The 21,371-nt window shown below is 38.8% G+C and overlaps 1 protein-coding gene across 4 annotated transcripts in view; it reads left to right on the forward strand.

Moving 5' to 3' along the window:
• Window positions 1-21,371, forward strand: part of Rit2 (Ras like without CAAX 2) — a 349,321-nt gene that overhangs the window by 146,022 nt on the left and 181,928 nt on the right. For all 4 annotated transcript variants that reach the window (XM_085700026.2, XM_048442357.3, XM_085700025.2 and 1 more), the window contains exon 4: window positions 19,636-19,827. In XM_085700026.2, coding sequence (XP_085556152.1) covers window positions 19,636-19,827 — 192 coding nt within the window. The remainder of the gene's footprint in view (window positions 1-19,635; window positions 19,828-21,371) is intronic.

Here is a 21,371-nt window from a genome sequence, read left to right on the forward strand (position 1 = left end):
GAAAATCAGTGGTAGTTCTCTGAATCCATGTCTTATTTCCAGTCTTTTACAGTCAGTCTCTATTTGAGCAAATTAGATCCAGCTCTGGGATAATGAAGGCCAGGAAGCTTGCGGTTAGGCGATAACTACGGCTGCCTTGCAGATGGGGTTGATATTCTCCAGAGTGCACCTGCTTTGTTTCTTTCCAACTTGTTTTTAATCTGTGTGCTACAACTTCTCTGAGTTTCAAGTAACAAAAATCTTAACTGTAGAAGACATTAACAAGAGAGTACTTTGCACACGGACACTTTGTGTGAACAGAATTTTTTTCAAGGGCATTTATAAACAAAATCTGTGGCCAGATAATTCCTTCTGCAAACTAAAAACTTGCTGTTACTTTTTAGTAAGTTTCTTAGGCTGGAAAAATGATGCGGTAAAAATGATTAAGGAACACTGAGAGCCGGACTGAAAAAAAAATCATTTCCCCTAGGAATGAACCCTTTAATTAGCTATTCAATACCAAGAGATTAGCCCTGAAATCATATACATACAAGTAACAATAAACAGACTGAGAAGGTTGCATTTAAATGTTTATGGGTGTATGTGTGTGTCTTTGTGTGTGTACTGTGTGTAACAACAAGTATTATTATGAGACAGTCTCTTTTGGATACAAGAGGATGTGGGGGCGGGGTCTGTGAAACAGTCCTGCACTTTCTCTCCAGAGTTCCGTGCATTTATGCTAGATTACCCCCAGCTTGGCTCCCAAACCCCCTTAAAAGAAGCTCCAGAGATGGAGACCTGGCAGCAGTTCAGCCTGCTCTTTCTTCCTGTTTGCTAATAACAATGTTTGGAGGATCTAAAACATCATCAAGATTGGTCTGGATAATTTTTCTATTTGCTTTCAACTTTAATTTTCATGAACTTTTGAGGCACTATTTCCATCATTTGGTTTTTCAATGGAATAAAAATATTCAGTAACAATGAGTCTGTGGTTGTGAGACAAAGGAAAGAGGACTTTCTTCTTTTTTTTTTTTTCATCTTGAACTGCTAACTTCTATAACAGACATAGAATGCTGGAAACCTTGCTCTAGATGTGTTTGATGACCTGAGAGGGATGTGTGAAGTTGGCACCAAGAAAGGCTGTGACCACCTGTTATTCAAACAAGTGGCCACGGATAGCCTGGGCTGTCTTTATTCATACAGTTTCAGTGGTTTGTTTTATGATTTTTGATCCCCAGCCGGCCATGTGGCAGCAGGCAGCGGGCTCTGGAAGCAGCCAGTCCCAGACAGAGATGGCTGCGGGTCCCTGCAAGATCCCTGGAGTGGATGCTGGTCCCGGGCAGGGAGACGCCTAGCAGGCGGGCAGGAGACAGAGACATGGATAGACACAACATGTAGAGAGAGGTTGAATATTTATTCAGGGGGTTATGGAGGGGGAAGGGAAAAGGGGGGGCAGAGAGAGAGAGAAGAGGAGAAAGAGACAGAGAGGGGAAAAAACAGAGAGATGCGAGTGCCCCAGGGGAGATGCAAGTGCCCCAGGGGAGATGTGAGTGCCCCAAGAGAGGACAGTAAGAGATCTAAGATGGCTGTGGGAGGGAGGGGCCGCTGGGAGTGGGTGTGGCTTGCCTCTTAAAGAGACAAAAATCATAGCATTCCCAGCTCTTTATTATAATAAAAAGTAGGAGATTAGACACCACTGTTTGACGGAATTGGGGTGGCAAATTCTCAAGACTGCTTCCGGCTTATTTGTGGGTGTTGTCTTTGGGGGGGAACCCTGAGAAGGCTGGGTGCTGGCCACATCCTGGCATAGCTGATCTCTTTGCTTCTGACCGGTGTCTGTGGCATGGAAATGTCTGGTGTCTCTTATCCTGTTTAAGGTATTGTCAGAACAAAGAACAAAGTTAAATTAAGGGGAAAAATATTTTAGGATCAGGGAATTGAGGGGGATGTATCTGACCTGTTTAAGGTGGATTTTTTAATTGGCTCCTTGGAACTCACAAGAATTCCTTGGGTTTGTGAAAACAGAAGTTTTAGACACGTAATGACTGTGGCATATTTTTGTACAAAGACTATGGAAGGCAGCATAAGAGAGAAATTTGTTTTGAAATTTGTTTGGTGAGGTAACCTGGCAAAACCTCTCAGCTATCAAACTGTCAGAGATCTTTGAGAAGGATAAAATTTTACTTGAGTTAGTGATTAAAAAATGATAGAAAACTTGGTTGGCAACCAGAGCTACTCTTTTTTGGGTCCTCCATGGTCATTGAAGGTTGCATTTGACCTTTGCTGTTTACTGCCAGGCCTGCCAGACTCCAGAAGACTCTGTGGGCTAAGAAATCTGTAGGACGACAGGTCTACCTTGATCTGAGCAGCCAGGCTGTCAATTTCAGTGATTCTGTCCACGTCTGGAGGTCTTTAGTGTAAGTGAAAGCCAGTTTTCCCCAATGGTCAGCGCTCGGCAGTCGAAGCAAACTGCAGAAGGACATTGTTCTGCGCCCATTTGTCTTCTGTCTTCTTGGAGGAAACAGAGTGCTGTTGCTCGGAGCCAACCTGTCTCTTTTTGTTATGAAAAGTTATTTTTTTAAATAATTAAATATTTAAATATCACATTCCCCAGATCTCTGATCAGTTGAGGGCTGTTTATCCCATATAAGTACAGTATAAAATCTGTCTGGAAGGTTGGGTCTGAGCTTGACTGTACTGGCTCTTAACAGGTAAGATTTACAGTCGTAAAAAGGTAGAAGGAAGGAAAAAAACTGCTTGTAATATAAGGTTAATGACAGAACTGATAATGGTGGAGAACAGCTTAATATATTTTAAGAGACTTAAAGGTACATACCAGTTTAAAATATGAAACTTTAATTTTGTAGTCTGATATGAGATGCAATGAACAATTATCATACACAGAAAGAGTGAATAGAAATTGGGCAATGTGGATGCCTTGATGGGCCCTATCAAAGGCATGCCAGTGCACAAAACACATGTAACAGAGTTAACAAGAGGGTTTTAGTGAAAACCGGGGGACAAGGCAGGGTATACTTAAGTAAAAGTGGGACAGCTTGGTCACCTGACCTGGCTCTCAGCCAAAATGGCGGTAAGGTCACCCATGTAATAAAGTTAACACTGCGGAACCAGGCAGGTAATACCTCAGTAAAGATGGCAGAATTTGGTCACCTGACCTGGCCCTCAGTCAAGATGGCAATAAAGTCACCTGACCCCAGTCAAAACGGCGGCAGCCACATGTTGTATGAAAAAAGTCACAATTTTTGAGCTGTAAGGATTTTAAGCTTAATGAGAGGGACCTAAAGGCGTGATCTGCCCTGTTGCTGAGCCGCCATGCTATACCATAAGCCGCACAGAGGGGGCAAAAGGCTGGAACCGAAAAAAACTGCACCATGCCATGGCTGGAATTGAAAAGCTGGCTGGAATTTTAAAAGCCAGGGAGCCACCATGGGCAGTTAGCCACCATGGGCAGTTGCTATCCAGAGCCAGAATCGTTAAAACCCATGAAGCAGTGGCACCAAAGGCCTATATCGGAACGTCCGGAGAAATATAGGCGGGATGCAAATCGGCGGGACAGTTACGATGAGAGGAGAAAAAAAAGGAAAGAGAAGAAATGGAAAAAAAAAATAAAGAAACTGGAGGACCCTGGGTCCCCAGTCGAATGCACTATATGGGAACTGTGCAGTGCTAACGCGCAGACGGACTGACCCCCAGAGTCAGTCTAAACACAATTCTGGTAAAGGAAGGCAACTGTAGCAGAATGGGGAGACTCACCAATTGAAGTCTGATTGAAGCTGGTGGTGGGAGTGGAAAAAGAACCCTGTTCAGGATCCTGACCCTGGGATGAGTTTCGGGCAGGAGCACCTATCCAAGTCGCGCATGGCACCAATTTTATGATTTTTTGTCCATGGCAAGTCCCTGGAGAGTGGCTTGTGGCAGGATGGGCTGGTCGCCGGTCCTGCCATGTGGGTGGGTGTGAGCAGGCAGTGGGTAAAAGGAAGGCACATGAGCAAACACATCGTACAGAATAGGATTGGATATTTATTACTTAAAGGAAAGAGAGAATATGGGGGAAGAAGGAGAAGAGAAAGAAGAGGAAAGAGAAAGAGAGGGAGGTAAGGGGGGGAATGCATGTACCCCAAGAGGGGACAATAAGAGATCTAAGATGATGGCGAGAGTGAGGTTGAATATTTATTCAGGGGGTTATGGAGGGGAAAGGGAAAAGGGGGACAGAGAAAGGGAGAGAGAGAGAGAGAGAGAGAGAGAGAGAGAGAGAGAGAGAGAGAAAGAGAGAAGAGGAGAGACAGAGAAGGGGGAAAGCGGGGAGAAGTGCACACCCCAAGAGAGGACAGTAAGAGATCTAAGATGGTGGTGGGAAGGAGGGGCCATCAGGAGTGGGTGTGGCCTGCCTCTTAAAGAGACAAAAACCATAACAGTATGCATGACCAGTTTTACAATCAGTTTTTATTTCTGAAGTTTTTAAAAATGGTTACAATAATGGCCAGTTTGTTCCTTGCTTCTTTTCCCTTCCATTTCCCATTGTTCCCACCAGTAGCCATTACCTTTTTGATCTGTCTCTCTACTGTTAGAAGCATAAGCAGCCTTACAAACTACAAATGAACTTTTCTAACTAGGGACACCTACAGGTAGAACAGAGTGCCTAGTTGGCAGCATATGTGGTTTTAGCATCATGCAGGGTGAGAAACAGTTTTGCCCCTTGTAGTTAATATTTATAACTGATAGGGTCTGGGTTCTCATGATCAACTCACTTGCTAAAGCTGGATCAACCCATTCAACATTTTATATTACTCTAGCTCCTCTGGGCATGTACCAGGTTTTTCCATTTATCCTATAGGCAACTTGAAAACTTACTCTTAATAGTTGGCACTGTTTCTCTCTTGTCTTTATGTCTATCTCTCTTAACTTCGTAGGGTACTGGTACAGCTAATAGAAATGAGGGAAGTGTGGATTTCTATGATTCTACTTCATTCCCTGTTTCTAGAGTGTTTCCACTGACTCCTGATACTATCTATTTAATAGCATCTCTTTAAAACTCTTATGGTTAAAATCATTATTTCCAGAATAGTCACACAAATATGTAATATTAAATTCTATAATCTATTGTACTTGTTCAGGCCAGCAGTATGGCTAGCATGGTGAAGGCAAGGAGAGCACGTAGCATACATGCTCCAATGGTCATGCCCAGAATTATGCAGTGACTTGTCCACAGGTCTTTGCCAAGTGGGTCAGGGACTCCAGGGTCTTGGTTCAAGGAGAGCCATTTATGCTATTCTCAGGCTTTGTTCCCCAAAGAACTCAGGTGGCTCCTGCCAATAGAAGTATTGCATGATGTTCTCATTATGGATTGGACACTAAAATAAACTTTTAAATATAAAATCTATGTGCTCTATAACATTAGACTCTGCGCTTATACATTATATGATATGTATATTATGTAATGTACGTATTTTCCATTGTCCATATTAACATGGCATTAATATGTAGTTGTTATTTTTCTTATATTGACTGCTGTAACTTATTAGCAATCCACAAGAAGGATTATCTTTTTCATCTCAAAATTAAAATCATTATAATGTTGGCACTTAATGGTCAAAAGCTTAAATTTTTGCATATCATATCATTCTTCACTATTTTTGTGTTTTCCTGGGAAATTGATATCTTTTGATGAAATAGAATATGTGACTTAAAAGTTAATACATTTTAAATAGATGAAAGTTATTTTAAGCATAAAATAGCTGACTTGGGTCTGTCAGTGGGAAGAAGCAGTTGCGCCAGTGTAAACAAATTATTCATAGAGCATAGTTGCTGCAGGATATTGAAGTAATTGGGGTTAGCAATTTTTTTCACAGCCTATTTTTAATATAAAGCACACAAGGGGTGATAAATTCATTATTGAAAGTGGACAGATGTTGACTGAGCACAAAACTTATGCTCATTTTGCTATATAAGAGTGGCATTTGAATTGACAGATTTTGACAGCATTTCCCCTTCTAAATTGTAAAAATAATTATCTAGAAAGATACAACATAGAAGTTTTTAGAAACTCACTTAAAGTTAGAATCTAGCATGTAATTTCTGGTCTAAAATACACAAATTTTTCTACTGAACAAGCAAATCAAGTGATGAGCGTCAAATGGCCTTTTCTATCCAACAGCAGTAGGCTAGAGCTTTTTGTACGTTCATGTACACTGTGTCATGCAGATACAATGCATGTACTGTGCACAAAGATTCTAAAGACATGCTTTGTGATATGAACTTGACTTTTTATATAATGAGATTAGAAGGTATAATTGCAAGTTTTGAGTTCTATAAGTGATAACAATATTTAGAAAAGGATTATCAAAAACAGCTGAGTTTGATGCATATACATTCATGAAAGAAGATTATAATTGATTATAAGGAACATGTGTGACTCAAATAACTGGGATAAGTTATTCACAGTGGTCAATGGTTTGAAGGGAGAGTTATCTTAGGCCTTCTTTTAAAATATTTATTATTTTATTTTTAATTAAAAAGAGATTTTTTTCTCATACAATACATCCTAACCACAGTTTCCCATCTTCACTCCTTCCAGCTTTCTGACTTACCTTTTCCTTAAGATCCACTCCTCCTGTTTCCTCTTTGGAAAGGAGCAGCCCCCCAAGAAACAACAGCTCACCAGTACAAATAAGATATGCTAAGAGAAGGCAGAAGCCCTTATATCAAAGGACTTTTAAACTTCTACTTGTGTGATGACAAGTCTTGATAATCAACTTGACACACTCAAGAAGAGGAACCTGCAATTCTCAGTTAAGAATTTCCTCCATCAGACTGACCTGTAGACACCTCTACCTGGCAGGCATTTTTCTCGATTGCAAACTGAAGCAGGAAGGCATAGCCTTCTATGGGCAGTGCCATTCTTGGGCAGGTGCTCCTTGGTGGCCTAAGAAAGGTAGCAGAGAATAATAGTTTCTTCAGTGGAGTCTCAAGCCCAGGAGTAGTTGGCCAACACAAAATGAACTGAGGAATATTTTTGTAGACATTTTGTCCCATTTTGCTCTATTTAGCCAAGTTTTGTCTGATTGATTTTTTGCTTTTATATTGTGGTTTCTGTTTTGGTGATTTTCTTATTTTTTTTGGTGTTTCTTGTGTTTTTTTTTTTTTTTGATGTTGTTTGTTTTGTGGAAAGAAAGAAGGATCTTGGAAATAAGTGGATGGGGAGGATCTGGGAGGAGTTCCGGGAGGGAAAAATCAAGTTTACAATTAAGAAGTCAAGCAAAACCAAGCAAACTGACAGGTAGCAGAGCAAGCCATGGGCCAAACCTGTTAGTAGCATTCCTTCTTTGTCTCCCTTGAGTTCCGGTCTTGAAGTTCCTGTTTGAGCTCCCGCCTGGCTTCCCTTCTTGGTGGACTATAACTTTTATTCCAAATAAGCTCCCCTCCCCCAAGTTGTTTTTGGTTATGAAGATTTTTACAATATCAGAACAAGCCTAGTACAACTTATAACCCCTTTTACCTGAGAAAGCTTTGTAAAATCTTGAGTATGAAACTATATAAAATATGCAAATAAAAATACTGACAATAAATGAGAAGGAAGTTTTTCTCCAGTATATATATATATATATATATATATATATATATATATATGAAATTTTACCATTTATTAAGGACAAAAGCTAAATTGAATACTAATAAATGGATGTGTTTATTTATTTTACATGAAGAATTAAACGTTGAATGAATATTTGATGGTATAGGATATGGAACACCTTAGGTATTTTTAAGAGCTGATCAACACATTTTGAGTTTATAACTCAATGCTGAGAATGTCACTTCACATTGTACAAGATGGCAGAACTAAATGTTAGTAATTGGGTCCTAATCTGCAGCCAAAATTTATTTTACTACTTTTAAGAAACTCAAAAGTCAGCAATTTAAATAGACCTATAACTCCTAGTGGATACATAGCCAGACTGCCATCTCCTGTGATCAGACAAGACTTCCAGTAGAGGAACTGGGACACCAACCCAGCCACACAACCTTTGACTTACAGTCTGTCCTGCCTATGGGATGTGCTGGGGTAAGGGTGGCACAGAGATTGTGAAAGTGTCCGATCAATGACTGGTCCAGTCTCAGACCCATGCCACGGCAGTGAACCCACACCTGTCAGTGCCTGGAGTGCCAGGACCCAGAGACTGGAGGGTCCAGAGACCTAGGACAGAACAAAACATGATTAGAGAAAAAAATGTTAGAGTAACGATGCCTAATGATAATCTACTATATTCATAGATTGGTGAATACCCTAATTGTCATCAGAGAGGCTTCTTCCAGTAACTGATGAAAACAGATGCAGAGACCCACAGTCAAACATTAGGCTGAGCTTGGGGAATTCCCCTAAAGAGAGGGAGGAAGAATTGTAGGAGACAGAGGGGTCAAGGATATCATAAGAAAACCCACAGAAACAACTAACCTGGCTCATAGAAATTCACAGTCTGAGCCAACAACTAGGGAGCCTGTATGGGACTGACCTAGGCACTCTGCCTATGACCTAGGCACTCTGCATGTGAAGGTTCTGTAGCTTGGTCTTGTGGCACTCCTACCAGTGGGAACAGGGTCTGTCTCTTACACTTTGGCTGGCTTTTGGGAACCTATTCCTCATACTGGGTTGCCTTGCCCAGCCTTAATATATGGGGAGGTGCTTAGTCCTACTGCAACTTGATGTGCCATGCCTTGTTGACACCCATGGGAGGTCTGCCCCTTTCTGAACAGAAACAGAAAGAGTGAATGGGGGTGGAGCGGAGGGGAGGTGGGGAGACAGAATGGAAGGAGAGGAGGGAAGGGAAACTTCCGTCCGGATGTAAAAATAAATTTAATTAAAAGTAAGTCAGCAATTCAAGCAGCAAGTTCTAAAATAAAAATCGGTAGCAGCAGAATCCAAAGCTATATTAATTAACACAGTGATGAAGAACAATGGTAGGAAAATATTTAAAAAGTAGTGGCCGTTACGATTCTACAAGAGAGAGCAGTTTGTCTATGCAGCAGAAACACTACCGCTCATGACACAAACATCCAAATCTGAGCTGTTGTGTCTCAAGTAGCGTTTGCTAATGCATGCTGTGAAGCTTCCACACTCCTAAGTACATGTGGTACGCATTCAGAACCAAGCCTTCAGTGAAGTCACAGTCAAACACGGCAGGTGCTGCCAGAACCACCTCAGAACCAGCAAGCTTTATAGTCTGAATTAATTACTGGCTATTCTGTTAGCAGCACCCATGGGTTCAGAAATGAATTTATCTGAGTACATTGTGCTTCAATTAATGATAAAATGATGTCATCACTGCTTTTCTGGATTTGAACTTTATTGCTTGCAGAGTAAAACGACTACATCCCATAATCACTGCATTTCTGATTAGCTGGAGGAAGTTCTAGCAGGAGGATATACTATTTATGTCCAGAGTGAGGTCTAGAGCCAGTGGTAACAATGGAGCCTTGGGAACTGACCCCATTAGAGTGTGCTTGCTTAGGATTAATTGGGGATAGACGTAGATATGTAACGTGGTGTCAGATTCTATTCGGTCTTAAACACAGGCAGATGAGAAGAGATTGATGTGAAAGCAAATGGTTAACCACTGGCACTTTGAAACCAGAGTCACTTCATAATAATGCGGTAGTTAAAGGAGATTAATCACACACACAAATATAGTGTGGATTGATTGGAAGAGGGGGACCTTGAAAGTGCAGTGGCTGCCCCTCATTACCAGACATAATTGAAGTGGTGTGAAACATGTCCCACACTTGACAATGGTCAGGAAACATGTAGATTGTTGCTGGCTGTGCTTCTGGTATCATGGAAGACATTTCCTTGATCTAAGTATGGTTTTCCTCATTTGTATGCAGGAGTGTTGGCTTCTTAATTCAACTCTAAATTTTTAGGATTATTTGGAGACAAATGATTATAAATGTGACAAAACAATACTATTTAATTTTCTGGGGAAGAAGTACATATTTTTACAAATGAGCTTTCAAAAATGTAAATGACTGTATAATTGCATGCTCATACTATTTTATTCTCTTTATTTGTGGTATGATATAGTATAAATCAATTAGCAACCCAGCTTTGTCTGTGGCTTTCCCACTTGGCATCGCTTTCACTGGATCATCCTGTCAATATCACAGTGAGTGACGGGACTGTGGTGGGATCCACTGGTGGGAAAAGAGTCATGCTGATTCCTTCTAAGCTAGACTCCAATGAGAAGGAAAACAGTTACCGATTGACCCAGCAGAGACAGGCAACTGACTGCTATTAAATATGACTTTCAGTGGGTTTGTACCACTCAATGGCAGTCACGAACCTTTACATCTTTGGTAGTAAGTAAAAGTCAGAGAGAAGAAGAAAACCACTCAGAATTCTAGGGCAAAGAAAACTTTATTCACTCATAGGTAGAACACCGTCTGTATCCTTTCATTTTTGAGTAAGACACATAACATCAGCTACATAATGAAAATAAGAAATATTAAGTTTGCTTCTAAAATATTCTTTCTAATTAATATTTTTGTTGATATGCAAAATGCTGACTTTCATAAGGCATTTTCACACATATGTATGACAATACTCCATTCTCATTCATTTCACTTCCCCATTTTCTCTCCCACTACCCTCTGACTGTTTTCTGTATTGTTCTAACTAATGTTAAGATTTTAATGATAAGTAAATTTGCCCGAAAGTTGAACTAGACTTTAGTCTTATACAGGCACAAGGAACAAAACCAGAAGACAACTATCAACATCATTTCCAAAAAAATCTCTTTTCAAACAGATAAAATACTCTCATTGAGAAAACTCCCTCTCTCAAGATATTTGTAGTCTACAAGAATGGATTCTGGACAAGTTGAGTTTGTATCTTAATTATTGTTCCTATATACAATCCAAACAACTTGTGATTTTTAGTGCACTAATTCTCCCTGTACTGGTCTGCATTTCACTTTCTTGCCTTAGTTATGACACATGGCATCTCCTCACACGCATATCATTTACCTCGATCACATTCGCCACCTACAGTACCTTTCCTCGTCACCCTGTCCATTTCCCGCTGGTCTCCTCCCTCTTTCAAAATACCCTCTTTTCTGATTTAATGCCCTTTGAAATGAAATGTTGATATTGGATAAGAGGGAAAACGTGAGCCATTGTTCAATTTGACTTATTTCATTTACCATGTTGAATTCCAGTTCTATCCAGTTTCTTGTAAAATACATAATTTTCTTTGATTCATGGCTAAATAAAATACCATTGTATACATATGCATTTTATTTACCCATGCATCTGTAGAAGGAACCCAAGGCTGGTTCTATTCAGGGTTTAATCTTTCACAGAACTCTAATTCCGGTGACCTGTGTCTCTTAGATATCTATTGTGAACTCTAACAAGCACCAGTCAGAGTAGCATATAATGAACCTTCTATGTTTTCTAATTAACACATTTCTGCCATTACTGTTCTGTTTTTTAGCTACAGTTACAAAATACAGAGATGTGTAGGTAGGTATTAATACCCTAATGTCACTCTTCCTTTTACTAGACAGTAGATGGTAATGATACTAATCTGCCTGGAAGTTCCAGGATTTTAGCTACATGTAGTATCTCTGTACCTGATTATTTTCACATCTGGCATGGAGATCAGAACATAGGCCATGTTACATAAATAAAAGCTTGATGCAGTGCCTAAAACATCTCTTAAAATATTTATTTTTAGCTTGTTTGTTTGCTCATTGTGTGTCTACATGCCACATGCCATATTGCTTGTTTGGAAGGTCAGAGGACTTATGGGAATTGGTTCTCTTCCACTGTGTTAGCACTGGGGATGAAACCCATCAGGATTATCAGAAACCACTTGTCTCAGCTCAGCTATTTCCCCAGTTCCTAAAATGTCTCTCAAATTCCTGTTTTTTTCTATAACATTAAACTGCAAACTTGCTTTTCTGGGTTTTCAGTGATCTGATTTCACAGATAGGGAGCGTGCTGTCCATTGAGCAAATAGGAGCCTGAAGTGTGTCCTTTTCCTCACATCCTTTCCATCTGAAGTGTATGGCCCTATCCCTACTCTCTGCTCTCAGTTTCCCCAACTCCACACCACAGTAATCTTCAAACACTTGTCCTTGCATAATTGTTTGACCCTCCCCAGGGCCAGGAAACTTCAGAAGTGACTTTACATTCTCAGCAAGACCGCCATTGCTACTGTTCTGGGAGATGTGCCGGGCATGGTCTCCAAAGTTCTCTTAGGAGCGCCCAGCTGTTACTTTATGCCTGACTCACCGCAATGTGACTGGTGTCGTGGGCTTGTGACTTTTGCTGTTACCTGGGTCCTACTGCTTAGAAGAATCCTATGTCTGACTTTCTGTTCTGGCTTTATCCTAAATTCTTAAAAATTTTTATTAATCATCCATAAATATTGAACAAGAATCTCACATTGTCTTTTTTTTCACCCAGATCCATAACTTACAGAGTGTGTACTGCCACACAGCCTTGGCTATTTCAAATTGTATTTGAGACAGACAATTTTCCGTACCTATCTTCATGATAGACCAGTTCTAGGGTCCTTATATTCCCAGTATTCAGTGTCAACATTATGATCAGCAGTATTTGAAGATACAGTGCTTCCTAGTATTTGAAGCACAAAATTCAAGAAGATTTCACTCTCCTGTCCCCATCTTTACACTCTGTTTCATTTCCTTCATGTGTATCTTTTATCTTAGATAAACTGTCCTCAGTGTCTTGAGGTTCAGGGAAATTGCTTGGCATGAGCAGGACTGGAAACAGACCATGTCTTTGAAATCTGCTACTAAGAATCCTGATTTGTTGGCATTGAGGGAATTGCCCCTTTTTCAACTCTAGGAGAGAAAATAGCCTCTGCTCTAAGACTTAAGGATCTGCGGTTGACCATTTTAGACTTTAGCTTTGGCTTTCTGGAAATTCAAACTGTCAGTCTAACTTGGTTTTCTCACTATTTCCTGGTTTTAATGTCTAATTTCTATACATTATTTTCTGTATTAAGCAATAAATATTTTTTCATTATATTTTTTAAGCCATATTAAATCTTAGATGCCTGACATGTGTAAGTGCTCAGTAAATATATTTGATGGCTGAGCTAAGCAGAGTGTGCGTAGCATCTGACACATTGTATTTCTAAAAATACAGACAAGGAGCAACTCCATAATGATGGACACAGTGCTATTTTCTGGGGGGAAAAAGATAGCATTTCTAATTGTAATTTTCATTTTAGGTACAATTTTATTTCATGCTACCAACATTTATAATACCTCTTCTTCATTTCCATCTTTATTGACATACTTAACTTGTTTAAGGGATCAGATTGAGACTAAAAAGTCACTTTCCATTGTTTTCAGTTCTGACATAAGTTACAGTAACTTTATGATGGCAAAAATTTATATATATATATATGTATATACATATACACACACACATATATCTGTATGTATATAGTGGATCCTGCACCGCAGCCTTGGTTTATTTCAAATTGTATTTGAGACAGACAATCCTTCATGATAGCTTAATTCTTGGGCCCTTACATTCCCAGTGTTCAATGTCAACATTATGATCAGCAGTCTTTCCAGTATTTCAAGCACAAATTCAAGATTTCAACCACCTGTGCACACACACACACATTCACACACACAATTATATGTAACATTAAATATATAAATATATACTTAAAAATTTGCAATTATATATGTATATTCTTTTGAAGAGATGAAAGCAAAAGCAGCAGTCACCTGGGTGTGGTGATGCACTCCTGTGAGCTTAGCTCTTGAAAGGCACAGTTGTACAGAGCTCTCTGAGTTCAAAGCCATCCTGGTCTAGTCTACATAGTAAGTCTTTGGCCAGCCAGGGATACATAATGAATCTTTGTCCCACAACAACAACAACAACAATAAAAGTAAACAACTCTCCCCACATCCACACAAAGCAGCAATCACATGAATCCTTTGCTGTCCTTGAGAAAATATCTAGCTCCTTGGTTAGTAGGCTCTGGAGGTTTGGCCACTGTGCATTGATAAGTTAGAACATGGAAGGCTATTTAAGGCGGTGATATATTACTTGTAAAAGTGATGTTGCTTGAGAGTTAAGCATCATTGGGCAAATAATAAATCTCAGGAAAAATATCACATTTCATTTTTTTTAACCAAGACCTCTCTTTCATTCACTGGCATCCTGTTCTTGCCCTTATTTGAATCTCTGTGATTCGCTGGGCTTTTAATTCTTTTCATTCATGCAATTCAAACATGGATAAGGTAGGTTTCTTGCTCTCGTCATTCTTTCTTTTGTTTTCATTTCTCATATATTCATTCACAGGGCATAGTGTCAGATATGTGACTTTTGATTTGCTTTTTTGTATTAAGAGTGAATGTGGCATGTACATGTGGAATGTGTGTGTGTGTGTGTGTGTGTGTGTGTGTGTGTGTGTGCTTATCCTGAGACTGGCAGTATCTTTCTGATAAGAATAATCAATAGTTTGTGCCTGTTACACTATGAAACATCTAAACTGTTAGTCTGGTAGCTTGAGTATTTGCTTGCTTTTTAAACAGGAGGCAGAGATATTTCATACTTCTACCAGGTAAACACAGAAAGGAGATGGCCTATGTCCTTTCCCTAACACTCCTCAAAATCTTTGCTCTGACCATCAAAAACCTGGATTGTGACTCAATTAATTACTTTTCTGTTGCTGAATTAAACACTGTGTCCAAAGCAACTAGCAGGAAGAGTTTATTTGGGGCTTATGGTTCCAGAAGGCTAGGAATCCAACATCATGAATGTAGGGGTGCATTGCAGCAGGTAGGCAGGAATGGTACTGAAAAGCAGCCGAGAGCTTACATCTTCATCCACAAACAGGAAACAGAGAGTGTTAGCTCAAAACTGAGCAAATCTTTTGAAACCTCAAAGTTGGCCTCAGTGACATAATTGTGTCAGCAAGGTCACACCTCCTGATCTTCCTCACATAGCTACCAACTGGGCACCAGCTATTCAAATACCTGTGATTTGTGGGAACATTTTATTAAAACCACCACAGTGATATTTGTCAGAAATTATTTGTTTTCAGAATTCGTAGAATTCCCACATGATTTCAGTTCAAGGAGAGATGTCAAAGAAATGAATCCAACTGAAATAGTTACTCAGAATAGATGCACTGAAGATTCCTGAAATGTTTATGCAGACAGCATTTCCTAGAGTCTGTTTTCATAGGTACTTTGATGCTTATAGATAGCAAATGAAATCTAGTAAAATTCTTGAATAATTAACTATCAAATTTCATTTACAGCAGGAAGCTATTGATATTAACGGATGAAATGCAGACAACGAAATGTTTCAGAACCTTTAATGCATGGGGTAACGAGAACGGAAACAACATGTTAAACACAGCTTTTTACCCTTTGAAGAGATTCCTATAGTATGTCACTAAGATGATACATAGCTAGAGAGCTTATGCTCAATATTCTTGGCCCTAATAACCTCCTGAGTATGTTTAAGAAAATGACGTGCACAGATTCTGTGCAAGTGACAAAGAGAAAGCCAGCTATTTGGAGTCACCCCATCACTGTGTGTGTTTCATTGTATCTGTTTCATTGGTGAGAGGTCTCTGACTCGAATCTTGTGAATTTTCTGATGACTGTGTTTGAAAACCTCCCAGGTTCACGCTTAGTGCCGCTCACAGATGTCTTATGCCTGCTCTCCCAGTGAGGATTTCTGGTGTGTCAAGTCTATAATGAAGGTAGCAGTAGGTTTGAACTGTATTGCATTTAAAAAAAATCATCAAAGCATTTTCATGTTTGTTCTCCAATTTGATTCTTCTTCGTCTATATAGGGCAGGCTAAGAACATTCTAATGCCTCTTTCCTGCATGAGGAAATCGAGGGGCTGAGATATTATGTGTGGAACAATAACAATCTGAGTGAGTTGTTAGCCTGAAACACATGTCCTTGTAACCCCCTTATCATGCCTTCAGGTTGCAAAGACAAAGACTGAACATGAACATAATTAGGTACAAGAACTGCTGTACTTCGCTGCTGTTTTCATTTTTGCTAGAGTCCCACTGTGTAGGTTAGGCTGGCTTGAGATTGCAACTGCTTTGACTCAGTGTTTGAATACTGGAATTATAGGTGTGCTCCAATTTATCTTTTTCTCTATTTTAATATAACATATATGTCCTTTAATCTCATTACTAATTTCTATTGGCCTTTCATTCAACCTCTAAATATTGTTTCCTGAGAATTTTTTATATACTATTTATGTTTATTTCTTTTATATACTATCCTTCTTTGTCAGATTTACTAGATTTTTATGCTATATTTATTGCTGATGTAAATCAAATGTATAGTTTTATACTAAATATAGAAAATATCATGGAAAGGCATGTTTCTAGTACAAGGTAGAGTAATCCTCAATTGGGAAAACAACAAACATCAAAACACCACAAACTCCTTCATTCAATTAACTGGATTCGTAAATAGAGCAAATACATGAATGAATAGTCAACATAGGAGATCACCAACATGACTCAAAGATAATGAGCAGATCAAAGAAAGATGGTTCTTTTCATCCCAGAGTAAACAAATTAATTTAAAGTAGAATTGGAGAGGATGAAAAGCAACAACCTCTTTCGTATACAATAGCATTATTATCTTTGGCAGTATAATCATCACAGTTTCTCAAAAACAGAGCAATGTTTTTCTTGAACAAGTCTACTTCTCAGACATAACTGAATCTTAGTTGGAGGGACTTTAAGAATATGCAATATAGCATTGTTTGTAAAGTGGCAAAACTATAATGCACAGAGCTAGAGAGATGGCTCGACAGTTAGAAGCTATTACCTATCTTGCAGGGGACTGAAGTTAGAGTCCCAGCTACTATACTGATGGCTTTGCAGTAACTCCAGCTCCAGAGAATGCTGGTGCCTTTTGGACACCTGCACTCACGTCCCATTTATAGACAACCATATAAACAAAAATATCTTTAAAATAGACTATGATGCATGAACAAAAGGAGCTGCATTTCTGCTGGGGAAGAGTACACAGTATATTTGATTCTCAATATGGAGTGACTTGCATGGCATATCAGGACCATTAAGTTTTGTTTAACTGCTGTAATGAATAGATGTTTATTTTCCTAAGGATCTACTGTGTTTCTTTGATAACTTTGTCATTTCTATTTGAAAAGATTGATTATATGTTTAGGAAATGTGAGTTAGTATTGTAGTCCATAGTTTTCTGCTTTATAACTAGCAAGTGTGTATTTCTGGTTGAAGCACAGAGCTTCAAATTCATAAAAGTCCGAGAAGGTTTCTCTTGAGCTTTACTTTGGTTCTTTTTTTTAAAAAACCATGTTTGAATGTTTTATCGTATTTAATTTTGTTTTTGTTTTGTTGTATCTTATTTTATTTTATTATTTTTTTAGATGACTTTTTCAAAAAAGAAGAAATAAGGGTGTGGATTTGGATGGGAAGGGAGATGAGAAGGAGCAGGTGAAGAGGAAACCCTATTCAGAATATATTGTCTGAAAAAATCTATTTTCAATAAAAGAAACAATAAAATAGAACAACAAAGGGCCACAGACATTTTATGGCCCATTCATTCCGGTTGTAGAGGTGAAGACTCTAAGTGAAGTAGGAACTATGTTGTATCATATGAGTGCATTTTACTTACTGTGTAAAATTTAAGGCTGAAGTAAGAATATTTACTGTTAAATATATTAATCATAGTGTTAATGTATATATATGTCATATATTAAGTTTATAAAATTTCATGTCAGTGGGTGAAAATTTTAATTGCTTCTGTAGCAGTAAGCTGTCTGTTTCTAGACACATCTGTCTTCTCTATACTCCGATTCTTAAAGCCTTGAAGCTGTTGGTTTAGCCTGATACTACTGTTGGCAATTACTCCATATTTATTGAAAATGTCTTAGAGAAATCACTAACTCAAAAGCATTATAGTTCTTTCAGTGTGTCTACACTTGTAAGCATATTCTCAGATTTTCTATTTTTTTCAGTGTAATGAAATATTTCCCTTTTTAAAAGTTATATCAAATTAAATGAACATTTGTTAGGGCAAGTATTCTGAGCATACATTTTAATTGTTCTTTCATTGTGTTAGGTTAAGGTTTCCTTTTTCCTAGTTCTGAAGTTTGTAGGCAGAGTTTGTAGTTCGTTCCCAGCTACCCAGACCTGAAATAATCACACAGAAACTCTATTAATTACAACACTGCTTGGTCTATTAGCTAAGGCTTCTTATCAACTAACTCTTACATCTTGAATTAACCCATTTCTATTATTCTGTATATTTACCATAAAGCTCGTGGTTTACCTGTAAGGTTCTCTGGGCATCTGTCTCTTTCAGAGGCTGACTAGAAGGTGTCTCTCTGACTCCGCCTTCTTTTCTCCTCTATCTCTTCTTGGAATTCCTGCCTTACTCTATTCTGCCCTGCTGTAGGCCAAAGTAGCTTTATTCATTAGTCAATAAAAGCAGCACATATACAGGACTTTCCACACCAGAAGTCTGCTTTTGTTCCCATTCTTTGGTTACTAATAGCACAAATTTACCAAATCATGATAAACTCTCATATGTTCTTACTGATTAGTGTGGCTTGTTTCTTAGACAAACCCAAGTTTTAAGTTACCCATTGCATCTCCCTAATCTCTCCTTGTGGTTTTAGCAGTAGATTCAGATCAAGAATAAAGAAATAAATAGTATATTTTTGACTTAAAGAAACTCTGTGGATTACAGTTTAAACGTTAGGATTTTCCGATGTTGAGAAATTGTAATAAAGCTGGGAAGCAACATTAAAGGGCCAGTCAGACGACACATGATGCCTATCTGGAATGTAGCTTCCCTTCTTCTGCAGAAAGTGAAGAGGAAGGGATTGGAAGAGTTTAGAAATTAATCTGCCTTCAAGCTGCCAGGTCCTTTTACTTCTCAGCCTCTCTGAGACAAATCGAAGAACGCTGGAAAATATGAATACACCTGTATTATCCACACTTTGCTTTCTCAAAAAGGCAAAGGTAATCAAAATTCTACCTTTAGTCTGTCTTCCCCACCCCTCTCTCTCCTTCCTCTCTTTCTCGGTTGGGATTAAACACAGGGCCTTTGACATGCCAGGCAGATTCTCCATCGCAGCCATAACTCTAGTCTCTGCATTCATAAATTCTTTGTCTAGAAAAGTAGTTCATTTTGCCAATCCTCTAGAGAATTTGCTCCAGATTTTCAGTACAAATGGGCTCTCATTTGAAAAGTGGAGCCAGATTCCTTTGATCATACATGTTTTCAATGGTTCCTAGGGGAAAAAATGTTTCAAAAGACAGGCTGTAAGAAAATGTTTGAATATTAAACTAGGACATATTTAACATAACCTCAAAGACATAATGTTTACGATACACAAATTGATTCATTTGTGAAGTGAAGGTATTAAAATATAAAAACAAAATCTCATTTTTATGACTTGCTATTTGCCAGGTCTGTCCAGGAGCTCTTAAATCTAACCTACGATGAAAATCTAACACATTCAATTGTTTAAAATATTCACATTTCACAAGAATACATTATATTTCCTATTAACTCCCTCCAACTAAAACCTTCCCCTTTGCTCTTCTCTCCTTCAGGCAGAGTTCACGGCCATGCGGGAGCAGTACATGCGTGGGGGTGAGGGCTTCATCATCTGCTACTCTGTCACTGACCGCCAGTCATTCCAGGAGGCCGCCAAGTTCAAGGAGCTAATTTTCCAGGTCCGTCACACCTATGAGATTCCCCTTGTGTTGGTGGGTAACAAAATTGACCTGGAACAATTCCGCCAGGTGAGTGCAAAACTTATATTAGCTCATCTTTGCCTCCAGTGATATCTGGTATCAAGTATGACTGCATTCTAAGTTTCAGTTAATGAACCACATGCTTTTCCCACCTAAGAAGCCCACGTATTTTCCTCTATGGTGTGATTCCCTCCTCTATAATCACCCATCTCATATGCTGTTTCATGGTATCCTTACCATTCTCTGTGTTCTTGAATCTGGCAGGTGTTAGATTTGCTTTGAGCAATAGTGTAGAAAAGAAATGACTCCTAGGAACTTTTGAGTTTGAGATTTAAAAATTCTGCAGACTCTGTGCTTGTCTTCTGTGCCTCTGTCCTCCCATTGTGTACTGAAACAGAAATTGCTTTCATAGACAGTCTTTAATTTCTAAACTATATCTGCTCTACCAACATATTCATATAATTTCATGTATTCTTCAAGCACACTTTTTATCTATCTTGAAGAGAGAAACTGTATCTATCTTGAGTGACAAGTTTTTGAGATTTGTCATAATAGTTCATTACAGTGTATTCTCACCAGACCAGACCCACTTCCTAGGCATCACCTGGTGGGGAAGCTGTGATGCTGCCCTCTCTGAGATGGTTACTTGGAAACTGTAACCCTACTGTCTGTTCAGGGACCAGGAAAACCACCACAGAATTCCATTGCTATGACTTAGTTTGTAGAAAGGAACTTGCATGCAAATCAAATTTTTGTAAATCTAATTCTCTAAATTGAGTTTCTTAGTTATAATTTGGGATACTTCATCTTTATTTATACTGACTTTAAATTTGAACTGGCTTTTAATAGTTGCTGTTATTCCATTTAGTGATTAATTTTTAAACCAACTGCTACTGTAACTTACTAATGAGACCTTTTGCTAAGGTAGGAATAATGACTAAAGCAAACAGAGTTTTCATCCCTAATTTGTGTATCTTATGAATTTGAATTTTCATGTTTAATGCATTTAATGTTTTCTTAAAATGGAAAGAGCTCATACAGAGCCAATGTTTAAGATGCTTTATGAAAATGCAGTTATTTAGTGCAATGCTTTTTTTGTGGTGACTATTTTTTTCTGCTTTATATTGTGCTTCAGAGTCTAAGCTGTTTAAGGTGCTATCTATTTTAGAAGCTGTCTTAGTTACTGTTCTATTGTGAGGAGACGCCATGACCAAGGCAACTTTTAAAAGAAAGCATTTAACTAGGGTCTTGTTTACAGTTTCAGAGTGTTCATGAACCTCATGGCAGGGAGCATGGAGGCAGGCAGGCATGAAACTGGAGCATTAACTGAGAGCTCACATAATCTGCAAGTTGCAGTAGCAGCAACAACAACAGCAACAGCAGCAGCAGGAGAGAGAGAGAGAGAGAGAGAGAGAGAGAGAGAGAGAGAGAAGGAGGGAGGGAGAGAGAGACTGGGACTGGGTGTGGCATGGGCTTTTGAAATCTGAAAGTCAGTGGCACAACTCCTCCAACAAGGGCACACCTAATCCTTTCCAAACAGCCCCACTAATTGAGAACCAAACATTCTAATGTATGAGCCTATGAGGAACCAT

Source organism: Myodes glareolus, chromosome 13 (genome assembly GCF_982192425.1).
Source record: "Myodes glareolus chromosome 13, mMyoGla1.1, whole genome shotgun sequence".
Taxonomy (NCBI): Eukaryota; Metazoa; Chordata; class Mammalia; order Rodentia; family Cricetidae; genus Myodes; species Myodes glareolus.